The sequence below is a fragment of the Sarcophilus harrisii genome, chromosome 1 (genome assembly GCF_902635505.1).
Source record: "Sarcophilus harrisii chromosome 1, mSarHar1.11, whole genome shotgun sequence".
Lineage (NCBI taxonomy): Eukaryota > Metazoa > Chordata > Mammalia > Dasyuromorphia > Dasyuridae > Sarcophilus > Sarcophilus harrisii.
Genome location: NC_045426.1, coordinates 243,910,011 through 243,925,379, shown reverse-complemented (window position 1 = coordinate 243,925,379; position 15,369 = coordinate 243,910,011). Strand labels below are relative to the sequence as shown.

The window sequence follows — 15,369 nt, the reverse complement described above, 5'->3', positions numbered from 1 at the left end:
TTTTTTTCCCCTTTAATTCCTTTCTCTTGTTTTATTGCTATTGCCAGCATTTCCAGAAATATATCAAATGATAATGAGGAGAGTAATCCTTGCTTTGTTTCTGTATTTATTGGAAAAGTTTCTAATGTATCCCTAGTTGAGAAGAATGCTTGCTTTTGGTTTTAGAAAGATGCTTTTTAAGATTTTTTTTAAAGTTTCAAAATACCCACACTTGGTATTTGTTTTTTGTTTGTTTTTAGCATAAAGCAGTATTGTATTTTTTCAAAGGCTTTTTCTGCATTTGTTGAGATAATTTTGTGGTTTGATATGGTTTGGGCTTTTTTATGCTTAATTTTGTTATTTTTCTTAATGTTAAACCCTCGTTTCATACTTGTTAAAAATCCCACATGATCATATGAATGCATCCTTTGATATCTGTTTAAAAATCCCATTTAATCATAATGAATGATTTCTTGGATAAATTTCTCTGATCAGTTTTCTAGGCTTTCCTTCCCTCCCTCTTCCCCCCTCCCACCTCTCCCCCGGAGGCAATTGGGTTAAGTGACTTGCCCAGGGTCACACAGCTAGAAAGATTAAGTTTCTGAGACAAGATTTGAACTTAGGTCCTTCTGATATTAGGGCTGGTGCTCTATCGACTGCGCCACCTAGCTGCCCTAGGCTTTTTAATAAAGTTTTAAAGCCAATATTTATCAATGATATTGGCTATAGTTTTCTTTCTTTGTTTTATTTTCCCATGGGTTAAGTATTGGAGACTGTATTTGTCTCATAAAAAGATTCTGGTAGGTTGCTTGCTTTATTTGTTTTTAAGAATAATTTGAAATGTGAAATTTTTTTATTGCATGGTCTAGATTTCTTTTTAAGAATAATAAAAGCTTTTTATTTTTCAAAATATATGCAAAGAACATTTCCAACATTCACCCTTGCACAACCTTGTGTTCTAAATTTTTCTCCCTCCCATCTCCCTAGACTGCAAATAATCCAATATAAGTTAAACATGTGTAGTTCTTCTAAACATATTTCCAATTTTATCATGGTGCACAAGAAAAATCAGATCAAAAAGGGAAAAAAGTGAGGAAAAAAAAAACAAGCAATCATGCAACAACAACAACAACAAAACAAAATACAATTTGTAATCCACATTTAGTTCTGACAGCCTTTCTCTGGGTACAGATGGCTCTCTATAAAGTCTATTGGAATTGGCCTGAATCACCTTATTGATGAAAAGAGCCATGTTCATCACAGTTGAACATCACGTAATTCTTGTTGCTGTGTACAGTTTTCTTTTGGTTCTACTCACTTCACTTAGCATCAGTTCATGTAAGTAAGTCTCCAGGTTTTTCTGAAATCATCCTGCTGGTCATTTCTTATAGAATAATAATATTTCATAACATTCATATACCATAATTTATTCAGCTATTCCTTTTTAAAAAATTTTGCTTTATATCATTTTTGCTTTGTCAGCTATTTTTAAATGTGTTTCTTATAAGCAAGAAGCAGGGTGTTTTTTGTTTTTGTTTTTTGGTGAGGTAATGGGGGTTAAGTGACTTGTCAAGGATCCCACTATTAGTAAATGTCAAGTGTCTATGACCAGATTTGAATTCACATTCTCCTGACTCCAGGGTCTGTTCTCTATCACTGAGCTATCTAGCTATCCCAGGGCTTTGTTTTCTTATCTAGTTTGTCCCCTTTTCATATTATTGGATTAGTTAATCCATTCACCTCTAAAGTTCTGATTTAAGTTCCTCCCTCTGTCTCTATAATGTTTTTATTCAAGTTGTGTTGCTCCTCCTTCTCCCCATTTGCTGTAAGCATAGTAATAAGATCCTTCAGTTACTCTGCTATCATCTTTCTTTAAATTGATTCTGTTGCCACTGTCACTTTCTCTTCCTCTCTTTTGTTATCCCTTTCTCTCTAGAGTTTTGGTTCTTAGTTCCTTTCTCTTTCTTGCTTGTATATAGTTATGGTTGACCTCAATTAGACAAATAGATTTCTCTTTCCCCTCTTTCCCTTTAGCTAGTCTTACTCATTTTTTAAAATTTCATTTTTGTGCCTCTTTCTAAAAATGATTTCTCTCATTCTTTTTAATAACACTCCTCTTTTTTTGTCTACTTTATATCCTCATTCTCTAATTCATGACCCCATAATTAACTGATTTTCCTTTTCCCTGTATTCTTTATTCATTCAGAGGTATCAGTTCTAGGATCTTCACTATGGTGGTTTCTTCCACTATATCATAGAATTTGCTCTGAGGATTCCCTGATTCCTCTTTTTCATAGTGTTTGAGAAAACACTATCCCAGGGTAAGAGTCTCACCATTACTGTATTCCTTACTATGTAGTCTACCACTGATTTGTATTCCCCAGGTTACCTTTTTTCCTACATTTGCTCTTCCCTGTTCTCCCACTCCTTCAGATGCCAGTTGCTCCTACAGTTCCAGTCCTCCAACCTCCTAATGTATGAACTTTTCAAGCATCAAATCTCCCAGGAGAACCATGATTCTTAGACTGTCCCTTATATATGCTGTCTTCAAGATCAGTATGCTTACATAGTGAGCATATTTCCTTTTTTTTTTCTTCTTCAAAACGGTCTTTCACTTCTATATATTTGCCTTTCCAATATATTGTTCTCTCTTACTTTACTTGTTAATTGTCATTAAAGATATCAGTTTTTCTATCCATTATTCTTCCTCTTCAGGCTATTAATTCTGCTCTCATAATTTTCATTTTTCCCTTTAAACCACATTATGTTTTGGTTTTGTGTGTTCATATTCTACAGGGTTCCATCTCTTCTCCTCTCCCCCCACCCCCTCCAGTATTTATTCAAAGATGTCTGAACTAATTTATGGGATCTGGATGCTATATTTCCTTCTGATATTGCTTTTTGTGTTGATTTATCTTCAAGATTTTTGACTTTTCTTTTTCCTGAAATCTTTGATAATTTAATTTCTCTCTCTCTTTTTTTTATCTCTATCAAGTCACATGTTGACTCCCTCTTTAATTGTGAGATGGTCTCAGAATATTTCAACATCTTCTTGTGATGGGTAATGCAGTCTTTGCCCTAACTGGGACACTTTCAAGTGGTCCAAATCAGCTTCCCCACTGGAAACTTTTTTTTTTTCAGTCTTAGTTGAATGCTGCACACTGCCTTTCCTCCCTACAACACATACACTGTGAATTTTCTAGGTGTCATGACCCACTCCCTCTGTTCCTTGGTTCTTGGACCTAATGAGGGCTGTTTAGAGCTATGTAATGCTGTTTTCCCATCTACTTCTCTATTCCTATCCCATCAGTGGCTCTGCTGATATTACATTGTTGATGTTCTCAATTTACTGGTGCTAGGAGGTTGTCTTCCCTGGCTTAGCAGTTTAGAATTTTGCAGCAATGTTGTTGAATTTTTGAATGGTGGGTGTGATTGGCAGAGAAAAACTGAAGAATTGATAAAAATTATTCCCTGGACCATCTACACCAGAGAGAGGACTTTGGAAATTGAGTGTGGATCACAACATAGCAAATATCATTCTTTGTTGTGGTTTGCTTGCATTTTGTTTTCTTTCTCATTTTTTTCCTTTTTGATCTGATTTTTCTTGTGTAGCAAGATAATTATATAAATATGTATACATATGTTGGATTTAACATATATTTTAACATGTTTAATATATATTGGATTACTTGCCATCTAGGGGAGGAAAGATGGGGGGGAAAGAGGGAAAAATTTGGGACACAGGGTTTTTCAAGGGTCAATGTTGAAAAATTGTCCATGCATATGTTTTGAAAATAAAAAGCTTTAATTAAAAAAAATATTTCCTGGGGCAGGCTGAAAGAAGGCTCTGATAATCCAGATCAGTTTAGTTCTGTGGTATTTCCACCTTCCGGAGGGCAATCCAATCAGAAATCCAAGTTATATTAAGTTCATTGAAATCCAAGTTAATTGAGGCTAAATTTTCACTATAAAATAACTTAAAGAGGCAGCTAGGTGGCACAGTGGGTATAGTACCAGCCCTGAAGTTAGGAGGACCTGAGTTCAAATTTGGCCTCAGACACTTAATACTTTCCTGGCTGTGTAACCCTGGGCAAGTCACTTAATCCCAATTGCCTCAGGGGGAAAAAAAAATTTAAAATAACTTATGTCCTATGGCTTCTCTACTGGCCTTCTTTGGGTCATTCAACCATGGCACACCTCATGGTGTCTTTCCCTTATCCCCCACCCCTTAATGCTACATGCTATGTCTCCTAACAACCCCACTATGCTCCTGGCCCCACTTCTCCTTATAGCTAGCTAACTCTTTGGGGCTGCTAAGTCCCTTTCAGGATTTGGCCTGACAGCTAAGGATATATGGCCCAATCTCATGAGGTGTTTCCTTTCTCCTGGTAAATGGCAAGTGCCACTAGGGAATTTGCCCTTTCCATTATTAATTATTAAAACCCCTTTCTATACTGTCCCTGACCTCTTTCATATTTACCATTCCTGGTGTCTACCAGAGGTGGTACCTCTGATTTTATCTGTAATGTATTCCCCTAAATGAACCTACCTTTTGCCAAAGAGAATGGCCATTATGAATTCTTCACATGACCTGACCTCATCATTTGGTGTCTATTATCATCTGGATGTCTACATCAGCTATATCAGCTACATCACTGATGCTATGAGATTATGGCCCATTACTTTTTAAAATATTGCTATTTTTAAAAAATAACTTTTTATTTTCAAAATATCTGCAAAGATAGTTTTCATCATTCACCCTTGCAAACCTTGTGTTTCAACTTTTTTTGCCTTCTCTTCCCCTCACCCCTTCCCCTAGACAGCCAGCAATCCAATATATGTTAAACAGTACAATTCTTCTATACATATTTCCACATTTATTATGTTGGACAAGAAAAATCAGATCAAAAAGGAAACAAAAATGAGAAAGAAAACACAAATCAAGCAAACAACAACAAAAAAGGTGAAAATACTATGTTGTGAAAACACTCAGTCCCCATAACCTTCTCTCTGGATGTAGAAGGCTCTCTTCATCACAAGTCTATTGGAATTGGCCTGAATCACCTCATTGTTGAAAAGAGCCACGTCAATCAGAGTTGATCATCACATAATCTTGTTGTTATGTACAATGTTCTCTTGTTCTACTCACTTCATTCAGCATCAGTTCATATAAGTCTCTCCAGGTCTTTCTGAAATCATCCTGCTCATTATTTCTTATAGAACAATAATATTCCATTACATTCATCTACCATAGCTTATTCATTTCCCAACTTATGGACATTCACAAACTTTCAAGTTCTATGCCACTACAAAAAGAACCACTATAAATATTTTTGTACATGTGGATCCTTTTCCTTTTTTTTATGATTTCTTTGTAATAGAGGCCCAGTAGAGACACTGCTGCATCAAAAGGTATGTACAGTTTGATAATCTTTTGGGCATAGTTCTAAGTTGCTCTCTAGAATGGTTGCCATCAGTTCACGACTCCACCAACAATGCATCAATGTCCCTGTTTTCCCATATCCTCTCAAACATTTATCATTATCTTTTCCTGTCATTTTAGTATGGCTCATGATTGCTCCTGAGCAGCTGAATTTAGGGATTAGGGCACTTACTTAAGGATCTTTAGAATACTAAAGACAATTGGGCATTTAGTCTGCTAAAGAGAAGACAAATGTAGAAATTACAGCTTGACCTAGGATAATTAGAAAATAAGAGTTCTTACACGATTTTTTCTTTTACTTTGTATATATATCGAAACAGAAACATTTCTTGTATGGTATAATCAAAGAAGCATAGAAGTCATCATCCCAAAGTTTTCTGGTCATTAACAAGTAAATTTAAGCCTAATTTTTTTTAAATCTTTAATTTGCATATTCAAGATAATACTTAGGATCATAGTATCAAAAGAAGAAGGGATTTTAGAAGTCACATAGTCTAATTTCATGTTCTTAAAAAATGAGAAGACTAAACCCTGTAATCTTAAATGATTTGCCCAGGATCATAAAGTTAAATGAAAGAGCTGAGATTTGAAACCAGGTAGTTCAGTGGATAGAGCTCTGTGTCAGTCAGCAAAGATTTGAGTTTAAGTTATTATGTTTCTTTATCTGTGAAAAGGAGAAGAATAATGTCTTATTCTTCCAAGAATATTAAACTCATATCTTCTTGGATTACTACTGCTGTGGAAATATTAGATACTTATGCTTATTTAAAGATTTTATTTTGTATTCAATAGTTATTAATGATGACATCATTGATTTAGTGTTAGATGGAACCTAAGAAATCATTCAACTTCATCCTGTTAAGAAAACTAAGGCCCAGCAGATTAGGGCACTTAATCCACAGTCAAAATCAATTGCAGTGCTGAGACTTAGGTCCTCAGGTACCAGTATACTTTCTTTGGAATTTTTTTGAACACTAAAGCAAAAGTGACTAATGGTTGTTTTCCTGTTCAATAAACATTGTTTATTGATGCATTTACATAATTTCAACTATTTTATAAGGACATTTTAAAATGTTTTCTTATCAACATTGAATAAATTAGTGTAATTTTATCTAGAAGGTTGATTAATTTTATCCTTTTGGGGAGTTCATTTTTACTTCCATTTTATTATTTACAATTAGATTCTTAGTCAGAATTTACATCTTATAATCATATCTCTTAACCATTTGTATAATTTTTATATGGTACTAGGTATTCCTATCCATTCTTTGGAAGTGCTGCTCCTATCATGACTAATCCACCTGTAGAAGTTCGAAAAAATATGGAGGTTTTTCTTCCCCAGTCTTACTGTGCATTTGATTTTGCTACTTTGCCTCATCAACTCCAAGATACCTTCTTGAGGTATGTTTCTGTGTATGAAAGATTTTTAAAATTTTTGTTATTTAATTTGTCTCGATTTGGTTTGGTCAGTTAGCAGAAAAGAAAATTTAAATGAGGAAGAATTGTTTAAAAAAAAAAAACTGTTGCTGACTCCTAATTTAATGTATATATAGTTGAAAAGTTGAAGAAAAATGAATTCCTGGTTCTGTCATTGTTAAAGGTTGTGTATGCCCTTGGCATGATATCTAACATGTCTGTCTCAAGATTTTTATCTGGATTGTAGAAGGAGATGCCTTATGTCTAGTTAACAGAAAATTTGAAAGCATTCTCTACTCAAGATAACTCCATTCAAATTTGCACAATATGAAAAGAAGAATGGGAGAAATTAAAAATTAAAATCTTTAACCAGAAATTAGAAAAAACAAATTATAAATAATTTTTTCCTTTAAGATAAGTAGATCCAGATATTAATAATTATTCATATTTGCTACATGTGCTTTCATGCAAAATGATGATTAGGAAGACATTAAAAGGAGTTGTGTCATCTCAATTTGAACTTAGAAAATACAAAACATTTAATTCAGTGAAGTTAAATCTTTATCTTCTTTGATTTCAACTATGTTCTTGTAAAAAATTTTTTTTTCTTTTATCCATAGGTTGCCACTGCTTGTTGAACTGTGGCACAAGGACAAAATGGCCAAAGATTTACTTCTAGGAATCGCAAGAATTCAGCTTTCAAATGTCTTATCTTTAGAAAAAACCCGATTTTTAGGTGCTCATGGTGAACAATGTTGGCGTCAGACTTTCAGTGAAAAGATACCTGTCACAGCAGCACAAGGGTAATATCGTTATTAAACATTCTTCTATTTGGATCAGTTACATTTTATTATAATGTAACCTTCCAGTTTGTATATTCAATTTATACTCTTAGAAAACTGTCTAGAGCACCAAGAAGTTGTTACCCAGCATCCTACAGTCAATATATATCAAGATGAGGAATTGAACAGAGGCTCTGTTTTTGGCTCTGAGGTCAGCTTTTCTGTCTTCAGAGTTTAATTTGAAGAGTACATTTTTACATTGTAGAATGATAAGATAGGAGACCATTTATTCTCATAGAGTACACATTCAATATTAATTAAATTTTTATCGAAGCATGATTTGTCCTACTACTTTCAGAACATAAATGTTAAAAAGTCATAGAAGATACTTTTTATCCCAGCATGCTGCCTCTTAGGAATAAATACACTATTCTTAAATGTGGCAAACAGTTATCTATCTAATATTATCTGTAAAAGAAAAACAGTTTTGAAAGCTTTAAAAATTATGTTCAATATAATGACCAGATATTTCTCCAAAGGACTTTATATAAATCATATTACATATATAAATCAAATTACTCATCTTCTAATAGAGAAGTAGTAGACACAAAAAACAGAAAGGGACATATATTTCTGAATAGGGACACTGGATATATCCATTTTGTTTGATTGCGCTAATGACAAAATGATCAACAAGATGAGTTCTTGATCTATAATAGTAAAGGGAGTTCTCTGGCATCATTGCCAATTTCCTCATATCATGTCGTCATGGAACAAAAAAAAAAAATCAAGTTGTTCATGTTTTTAGTTGAGAGACTTTACTACTATGAGCTTATTTAAATCTGCTTTCTACAATATCCCTAGCCATCGTTCCTATAGTCTTTTACTGACAGAATTTGGCAGGGGGATTGGGGAAGGAATTGCATATATTGTGAAAATGTAACAAAAATCTAGTTTAAACAGGAAAGAAAATTTATTTTCTATCTAAAGTTCACGAAGTATGAATTACCTTATTCACTGTTTCAAAATTATAATTAAGAACAAGCCAGTTACATTTTTTTAAATACTACGGAGTATAAATTGCAAAGAAGATGGTGATTTCCTTTGGTAGAGTGAATTTCCTTACCTTGAGTTCCCTGTATTGATGAAATCAGAGGTCTATTTTCTGACCATTTCCATTTATTCCTATGCTTCTTAACATTTTGTTTTTTAAAATAAAGGGGTGTTGTATTTTCTCAAAAGCTTTCCCCCCAGAGGCAGCTAGGTGGCGTAGTGGATAGAGCACCAGGAAGACAGGAGGACCTAAATTTAAATCAATACTTCCCAGCTGTGTGACTCTGGGCAAGTCACTTAACCCCCATTGCCTCAGCAAAACAAAACAAAACAAAAGAAAAAAGCTTTTCTGTCCTACATCTTTCAATATAATTAGGTGGTTTTTGTTGTTTTTATTTTTATATTGGTTTATTATGTTTATACTTTTCCTAATACTGTTGTGTTGTTGTTGTTTTTAATTTTGTTAAACATTTCCTAGTTACATTTTAATCTGATTCCTGTTATACTGGGCAGCTTGGAGTCCAGTTATCTTTGACTTAAGAGCACTGAGAGAGTGTGACTTGCCCAATGACCACACTACCCAGATACATCAAGGGTGGATCTTCTTGGCTATTAGGGCTATTCTCTTTCCAGTGCCCTGCTGCTTTTCTTCTCCAAGCTAATAGGAGCAGATTAATGATTGTTTCACAGTTCTGAACCTACCAAAGCCATATCTTTCCATTATGGTCATAGGATGGTGAGATTGAGAATCTCAAATTTCTAAGTGACTCAAATAGAAAGATATGTGATGGGGATAAGTAAGCCAAAGCATATTACCAGTGATGATGAGGGAACATGGAAACCAGAAAAGAAGGTAAGGTGATTTTCTATCAAGAGCAGACTAAAACAAATGGACAGCTCATATCTTGTGCTGCTATACCTCAAAGTATTAAAAGAACCATAGTTGAGGCCTTTGTGAAAAGATTAAATAAGACTATTTTTACTCTCCCAGAGTTTAGTCTAGTTAAAAATCTCTAATTCATTGGGTAGGTCTTCTGCAGAAAGACATGGACAGGAATTGTACAGATTAAGAAAGCATGGAGGGCTTTCTGTATTGGCTGATGAAATATTCACAGGGACAAGATAATAATTGATCTAAGAAGGTTATATAACTACTTATAGTTGTTAATGGCTCAATTTTTATTTTTTATCTTTAAGTATTCTTCTATTGTCTCACATCATTCATTATGACAATAATAATAAGAAATTATATCTCATGGACTCATAGGACGTTTCAAAGATTTATATGTTATAAAAATTTGAGAATCTGGGAAAAATTGACCTAGTTATCTATTCATTTCTCCTCTCTATTTCCATTTTTTTTTCTTATAACTTTTGGAGTCCCTTAAACAGAAATAGCTCAAATTCAGCAATTGCAGAGATTTCCATATGGTGCTAGGTAATATTTGACATATAGGATTAGAATAAGGTGTTCATAGAACTTCTTTTGGGAAATCTGTAATAGGATTGAATGTCTGTATTTGTCTTTGAATCCAAAATGTCCTGAGGTCTGTCATTCAAGGAAACTGAAATAGGAGTGGAAAAGCTGAGGCACAGGTGAAAAGCCAGAGTACTAAATTGGCATTATAATCGCTGAGCCCACTAAAAGACTACTATAATTTCAACAGCAGTGGTACTAGGACAGTGGCATACGGGCTCTTTGTTTCCTCTCAAATCTCTGCTTCCAAGTAATAGAAAAATTGCAAGTAAAAGGGGAAATTGTGTTAAGAATTTTATATTGTGAATTGTAATTTTTTTTAAATTTTAATTTATAGGACAAATAACAAGATAGCAGATCTTTCTTATACATTGACTCTAGAAGATCACGGACTTGTGAAAATACGTGAAATATTGATACCTGAATCATCCCAGGTATATATATACACACATATATAGATATCTACATATATATGAATACATATATATACATATGAATGTATACATGTATAAAATATATACACACATATGTGATATTTTAAATTTTATACTGGTCCTTTTAAAGATTCCTAATGTCAATATTTCTTTTTGGTTAAAATATTTTCTCGATATTTCTCCCTAGGGTTTAGCTGCAATTCAACAGAAGTCACTTTCTCCTCAAGCACTTTGTGGTACAGAACCACAGGCAGAGCCTCGAGAAACCCTAGAATACAAAGCAGCCCTGGAGTTAGAGATGTGGAAAGAAATGCAAGAAGACCTTTTTGAAAATCAGGTTATTTGTTTTCTGTTGTGTTAAAACATGTCCTACTTTTATGATGTTTTAGTGATATCCTTTTGAATAGCACTTTGAATATCCAGTCTCATTTCTGTTCTGGTAGGAGAGAGTATTGAGATGCTCTCCACATTTGTTTGATAAAAGAACTGATGTTCAGAAAGGGTCAATGAATTGCCCAGGTTCATACAACTAGGATTATAACTTTATGTCCATGTTCCTTCTACTTCATCCCCCATGAAGAAAATCAAACCGTTGCTCTATTTTATAATTGGCCAAACTATTTATATAGCTTACTCTGTAATTGATAACTATATGTAGTATTCCTTGTCCTCCTTAATTGCCTTGAAATACAGAGCCATAGTGGCCAATAGATCAATAGGCTGACCCTTGGCTATGTAGAGATTTTTTGTTGTTTTTGTTGCCTGGCCCTGTGATTTCACTGGTAGAGGGAGCTCCCAGTGAGAAAGCTCCCCTACATCAGTTCTGCCTCTTCAGTCTTACAGTTGACTAACCCTGAGGGTTTAAGTGACTTTATTTGTGCAAAGAATCAGTTAGTATATATCCATATACAGAGTATGTATGAATGAACTGACTGTTTATTTTGTAATGATTATTTATTATGCAAATACCACTTAATTAGTCAACTTTAATTTGGTTTTTAAATAGTCTGATAATTTTAATCTTATGATTAAATAAAAACTTCTCTGTATTTTTTCTTTCCAGAATACTTACTATTATTTAAGGAAGTGACCATAGACTATATAGACCATAGACATATTATTATTTAAGGAAGACCATAGTCTTTTGTTAATGGTGGCCTTATTTACTGGGATAGATATATTACTTTACTCAACTAACAAGCAGAGTTACCTTTAGAGAGAATGGTAAAGTAAGAGAAGGTATGATAGATTTAGAGCTGGAAGGAAATTCAGGAAGTCATATAGTCTAATCTATTCATTTTTCACATGAGGCAACTAAGTCCAGATAGGTTTGGATTTGCTTAGGGTCATATAGGTTGTAAGTGGCATGTGTAGAATTAGAACCCAGGTCCTTCCCACTCTACCAGAAACTTGCTTTTACTATTTTCAGTAGTTTTTTTTCGCTTGGTGGCAATCTCTCCATTACTTTATCCATCAAATCCATTTTCCTTGGGCTCTCTTCTTTTCTGCTTTTACATATTTCATTCTCACTAAAGTGGAAACAACTGATAATTCACTAATGGTTTAATGGAAAGCTCTTTCGGGTATTTGCATTTTCATAGATAGTAAAGCATTTACTCCCATGACCATCCCCAAAATCTATGCCACCCCCGCCAAAAAAATTTTGTTCATGTGTAAGTCAGACTTGTCATGTTAGTAATTTACATTTATATCCACATTTATATTAATAATGTTACAACATATATATATATATATATGTATATGAAATAATACATGTTATATAATGTAATAACATATTAATAATATGTTACGGTTTTATAACTATATGATACATAGTGCTTTCTCCAAAATGAGACTGGTCCAGTGATATAAGTAGTGCTAGTGTTGTAGACAAGGATTTAAGCCAGATATATAGTTTGGGTTTTAGATCAGAATAGTAGATTATTTTAACAATTAACAAAAGGAAATGAACTTTGCTATAGGATGGAAAGAAATCCAGCAAGAATTTAGCATTGATTAAGTGTGGTGCAGTTTTTTTGCTTTTTCTTTTACCATTATGTGATTAAAGGAAGTCAGTATTCCTAACTCTTCATGCCTTGGCTGTTGTATTTAGGCCCCAAAAAGCTATACCAGCAGTTCAAGCCTATTTTGAACCAATTAAATCTCTAGTTCCAATACATTTGACTTGCTAGCCTATTATGCTTGGGTTAGGGTAAGAAAGGCCGGACCAATCCACTTGACAGGAGACACTTGTAAAAATTGTTCTAGCACAGAAAACATTATATAATTCAAGGGTATATATATATATATACTCTTGCCTATTTCTTTTTTTGGGGGGTGAACAGTCTTATGATTTTTTTTTTTAAGTAGGACTTCTCCACTGATATAGATCTGTGCAGCTATTTTATGACTTAGAGTCTTAGAAAATTATCTAACTCCAGAGGTGAAATGGTTTGTCTGGGATCACATGATCACATGCCCAGTGCGTGGTCAAGATAGCATAGGAAGCTATGCCACTCAAGTGTGCAATTAATTGCCTTGTTTTTGACTATATAGCTAATAATTGTCCCAGCTAACTTTTCAACCTTTATCTTCCAACTTAGCATCATCAAATATTTTAAACTGGAAAGAATTCTTGAGATCCCCTAGTCTAGTCTTCTTATTTTATAAATGAGAAGATGGCTACAGGAAGGGGAAGTTTCTTGCACAAAGTCATATAGCTAGTACATGGTAAAGCTAGACCTTACTCCAGGCTTAGTGTTCCTTCAGTTAATCCATGTTAACTATATTGTGTCTTGGCATTCTTCTTAAGTTCCATAAAAGGAAATAAAAATAGAAAATAAGGTCCTTATGGAGTACTTTTATGTAAAGTGAATACTAGATGATTTGCTATTGATTACTATTATAATTTCAGGTAGACATGTCAAGAGTTTGATTTCATATTCTGGCCTCTCCTAATTCCAGGTCCAGCATCTTTTCTACTGAGACATTGGAGAATATTGAACTTAGAATTGGTAAAGATTTGAATTCAAGTTCAATATTTGTTATTTATGAATTCTCTGATCATGACAAAATTAGTTAATTTCTCCAAGCTTTAATTGCACATCAGTAAAATGGCAATAAATACTACCTGTAGTAGTTGTTGTAGTAGTTCACAGGATTGTTCTGAAGTTCAAATGAAAAAAATGTTTATAAAGCATTTTGTAAATCTTACAATGATAATGGATTGTCAGGGATAAAAAATTGGATAATCAAACTGACACCAACTATACCACCTTCATCTAGAAGTTTAATCAATGTAAATTAATTGCCATAACAAGTCACATGACTTACTTGCCAAATGGAGAAAAATAGCTGCTAAATGCAATACAAGTTACAAAATAAACTTTTCTGTAAAAGTTTAAGAATGATGTTCATTAGAACTAGCAAAATATTATAACAGAAATATTGCATGATAATCAGCTGTGAATGACTTGGCTATTTTCATCAATACAATTATCTTAGACAATTTTGAAGACGAAAGCTACTATCAGCTTCCAGAGAAAGAACTGATGCAGTCTGAATATAGATTGAAACATACTTTTTTTTTTAAAACTTGCTTTATTTTTCTTGTTTTTGGGGGATGAGAGAGGGAGAGGGGAGAAATGTTCTTTCACAACATTTCTAATATGAAAATATGTATTGCTGAGTGCACACATATAACCTATATGCAATAGCTTGTCTTTTCAGTAAAGGAAAAAGATACTGAGGGAGGAAGAGAATTTGGATTTCAAATTTAAAAAAAAAAAAAATATTAGGACAGCTAGATGGTACAGTGGATTGAGTACCAGTGTTGAAGACAGGAGGACCTGAGTTCAAATCTGCCTTCAGACACTTAATATTTACTAGCTGTGTGACACTCTGGATAAGTCATTTAAATCCAGTTGCCTCCCTCTCCCCCCCACGAAAAAAGAATGTTAATTTTTACATGTCATTGGAAGAAAAAAATAAAATATTAAAATGGAAAAAAAATTAATTTAAGAAAAGGGTGCTTGTTCAGTAGTATCAGTTTATAGAACAAAATGTAGGCAGTATAAAGAAAGCAGTCTAAAGAAAATGTGGAAAGATATTCAACTAGATAAGGTCCTACCAGAGGCATTCAGGATTGAAAAGAAAAAGAAGGGCTACCAAGAGGAAAAAATGTAAAAGATTTGCAAAATCCATTTTAATAAATGTTTTCTCCATCAAGGATTGTGGACCATAAAATCAGTCTTTAAGGTGCCATTAAAAGAGGTAGAAATAGCACTAAAATTAGCAAAGATGGCAAAAGCAGCTATTGATCTTATCAGTTATTGATTGAGCAACAACTAGTTGTTGATCAGTGACCTGCCCCATCCTCCACCCCCAAATAAAATATTATAAGGTTCTACACCTTTAAAATCTTCCTCCTGGGTATTTTTTTTTTTTAATTAATTCTTCAGCAAACTCATAATTGAATTACTTCCATCTACAGATGGTAGAAGTGACTCAATTGTGAGTGCATTCAATTGGAGAAATTAGATAACTTTGCTATATAAGTGCTAATATAAAAAGTGTCTGGAGAAGGAATGCACAAAAGATGTGGGGGAAAAAAATTTCAAATTTTATCAATATCAGCAGGGAGGGTGTTGGGAATCAAGGTTGTTGATCTATCAATAACTTAATAACTACTGATTTATGTGCCTCCTTTGGTTTCCACACAGAATCTTTTATAATCATTTCTTTATGAATTGTAGGGAAATGAGCAGCAATTCTTCAACAATATTC

General features: G+C 33.5%; 1 protein-coding gene across 3 annotated transcripts in view; it reads left to right on the top strand.

Moving 5' to 3' along the window:
• CEP120 (centrosomal protein 120) overlaps positions 1-15,369 on the top strand; it is a 100,256-nt gene that overhangs the window by 46,314 nt on the left and 38,573 nt on the right. For all 3 annotated transcript variants that reach the window (XM_012542613.3, XM_023497239.2, XM_031939156.1), the window contains 4 exons: positions 6,674-6,823; positions 7,459-7,641; positions 10,488-10,584; positions 10,772-10,921. In XM_012542613.3, the coding sequence (XP_012398067.2) occupies positions 6,674-6,823; positions 7,459-7,641; positions 10,488-10,584; positions 10,772-10,921 (580 nt within the window). The remainder of the gene's footprint in view (positions 1-6,673; positions 6,824-7,458; positions 7,642-10,487; positions 10,585-10,771; positions 10,922-15,369) is intronic.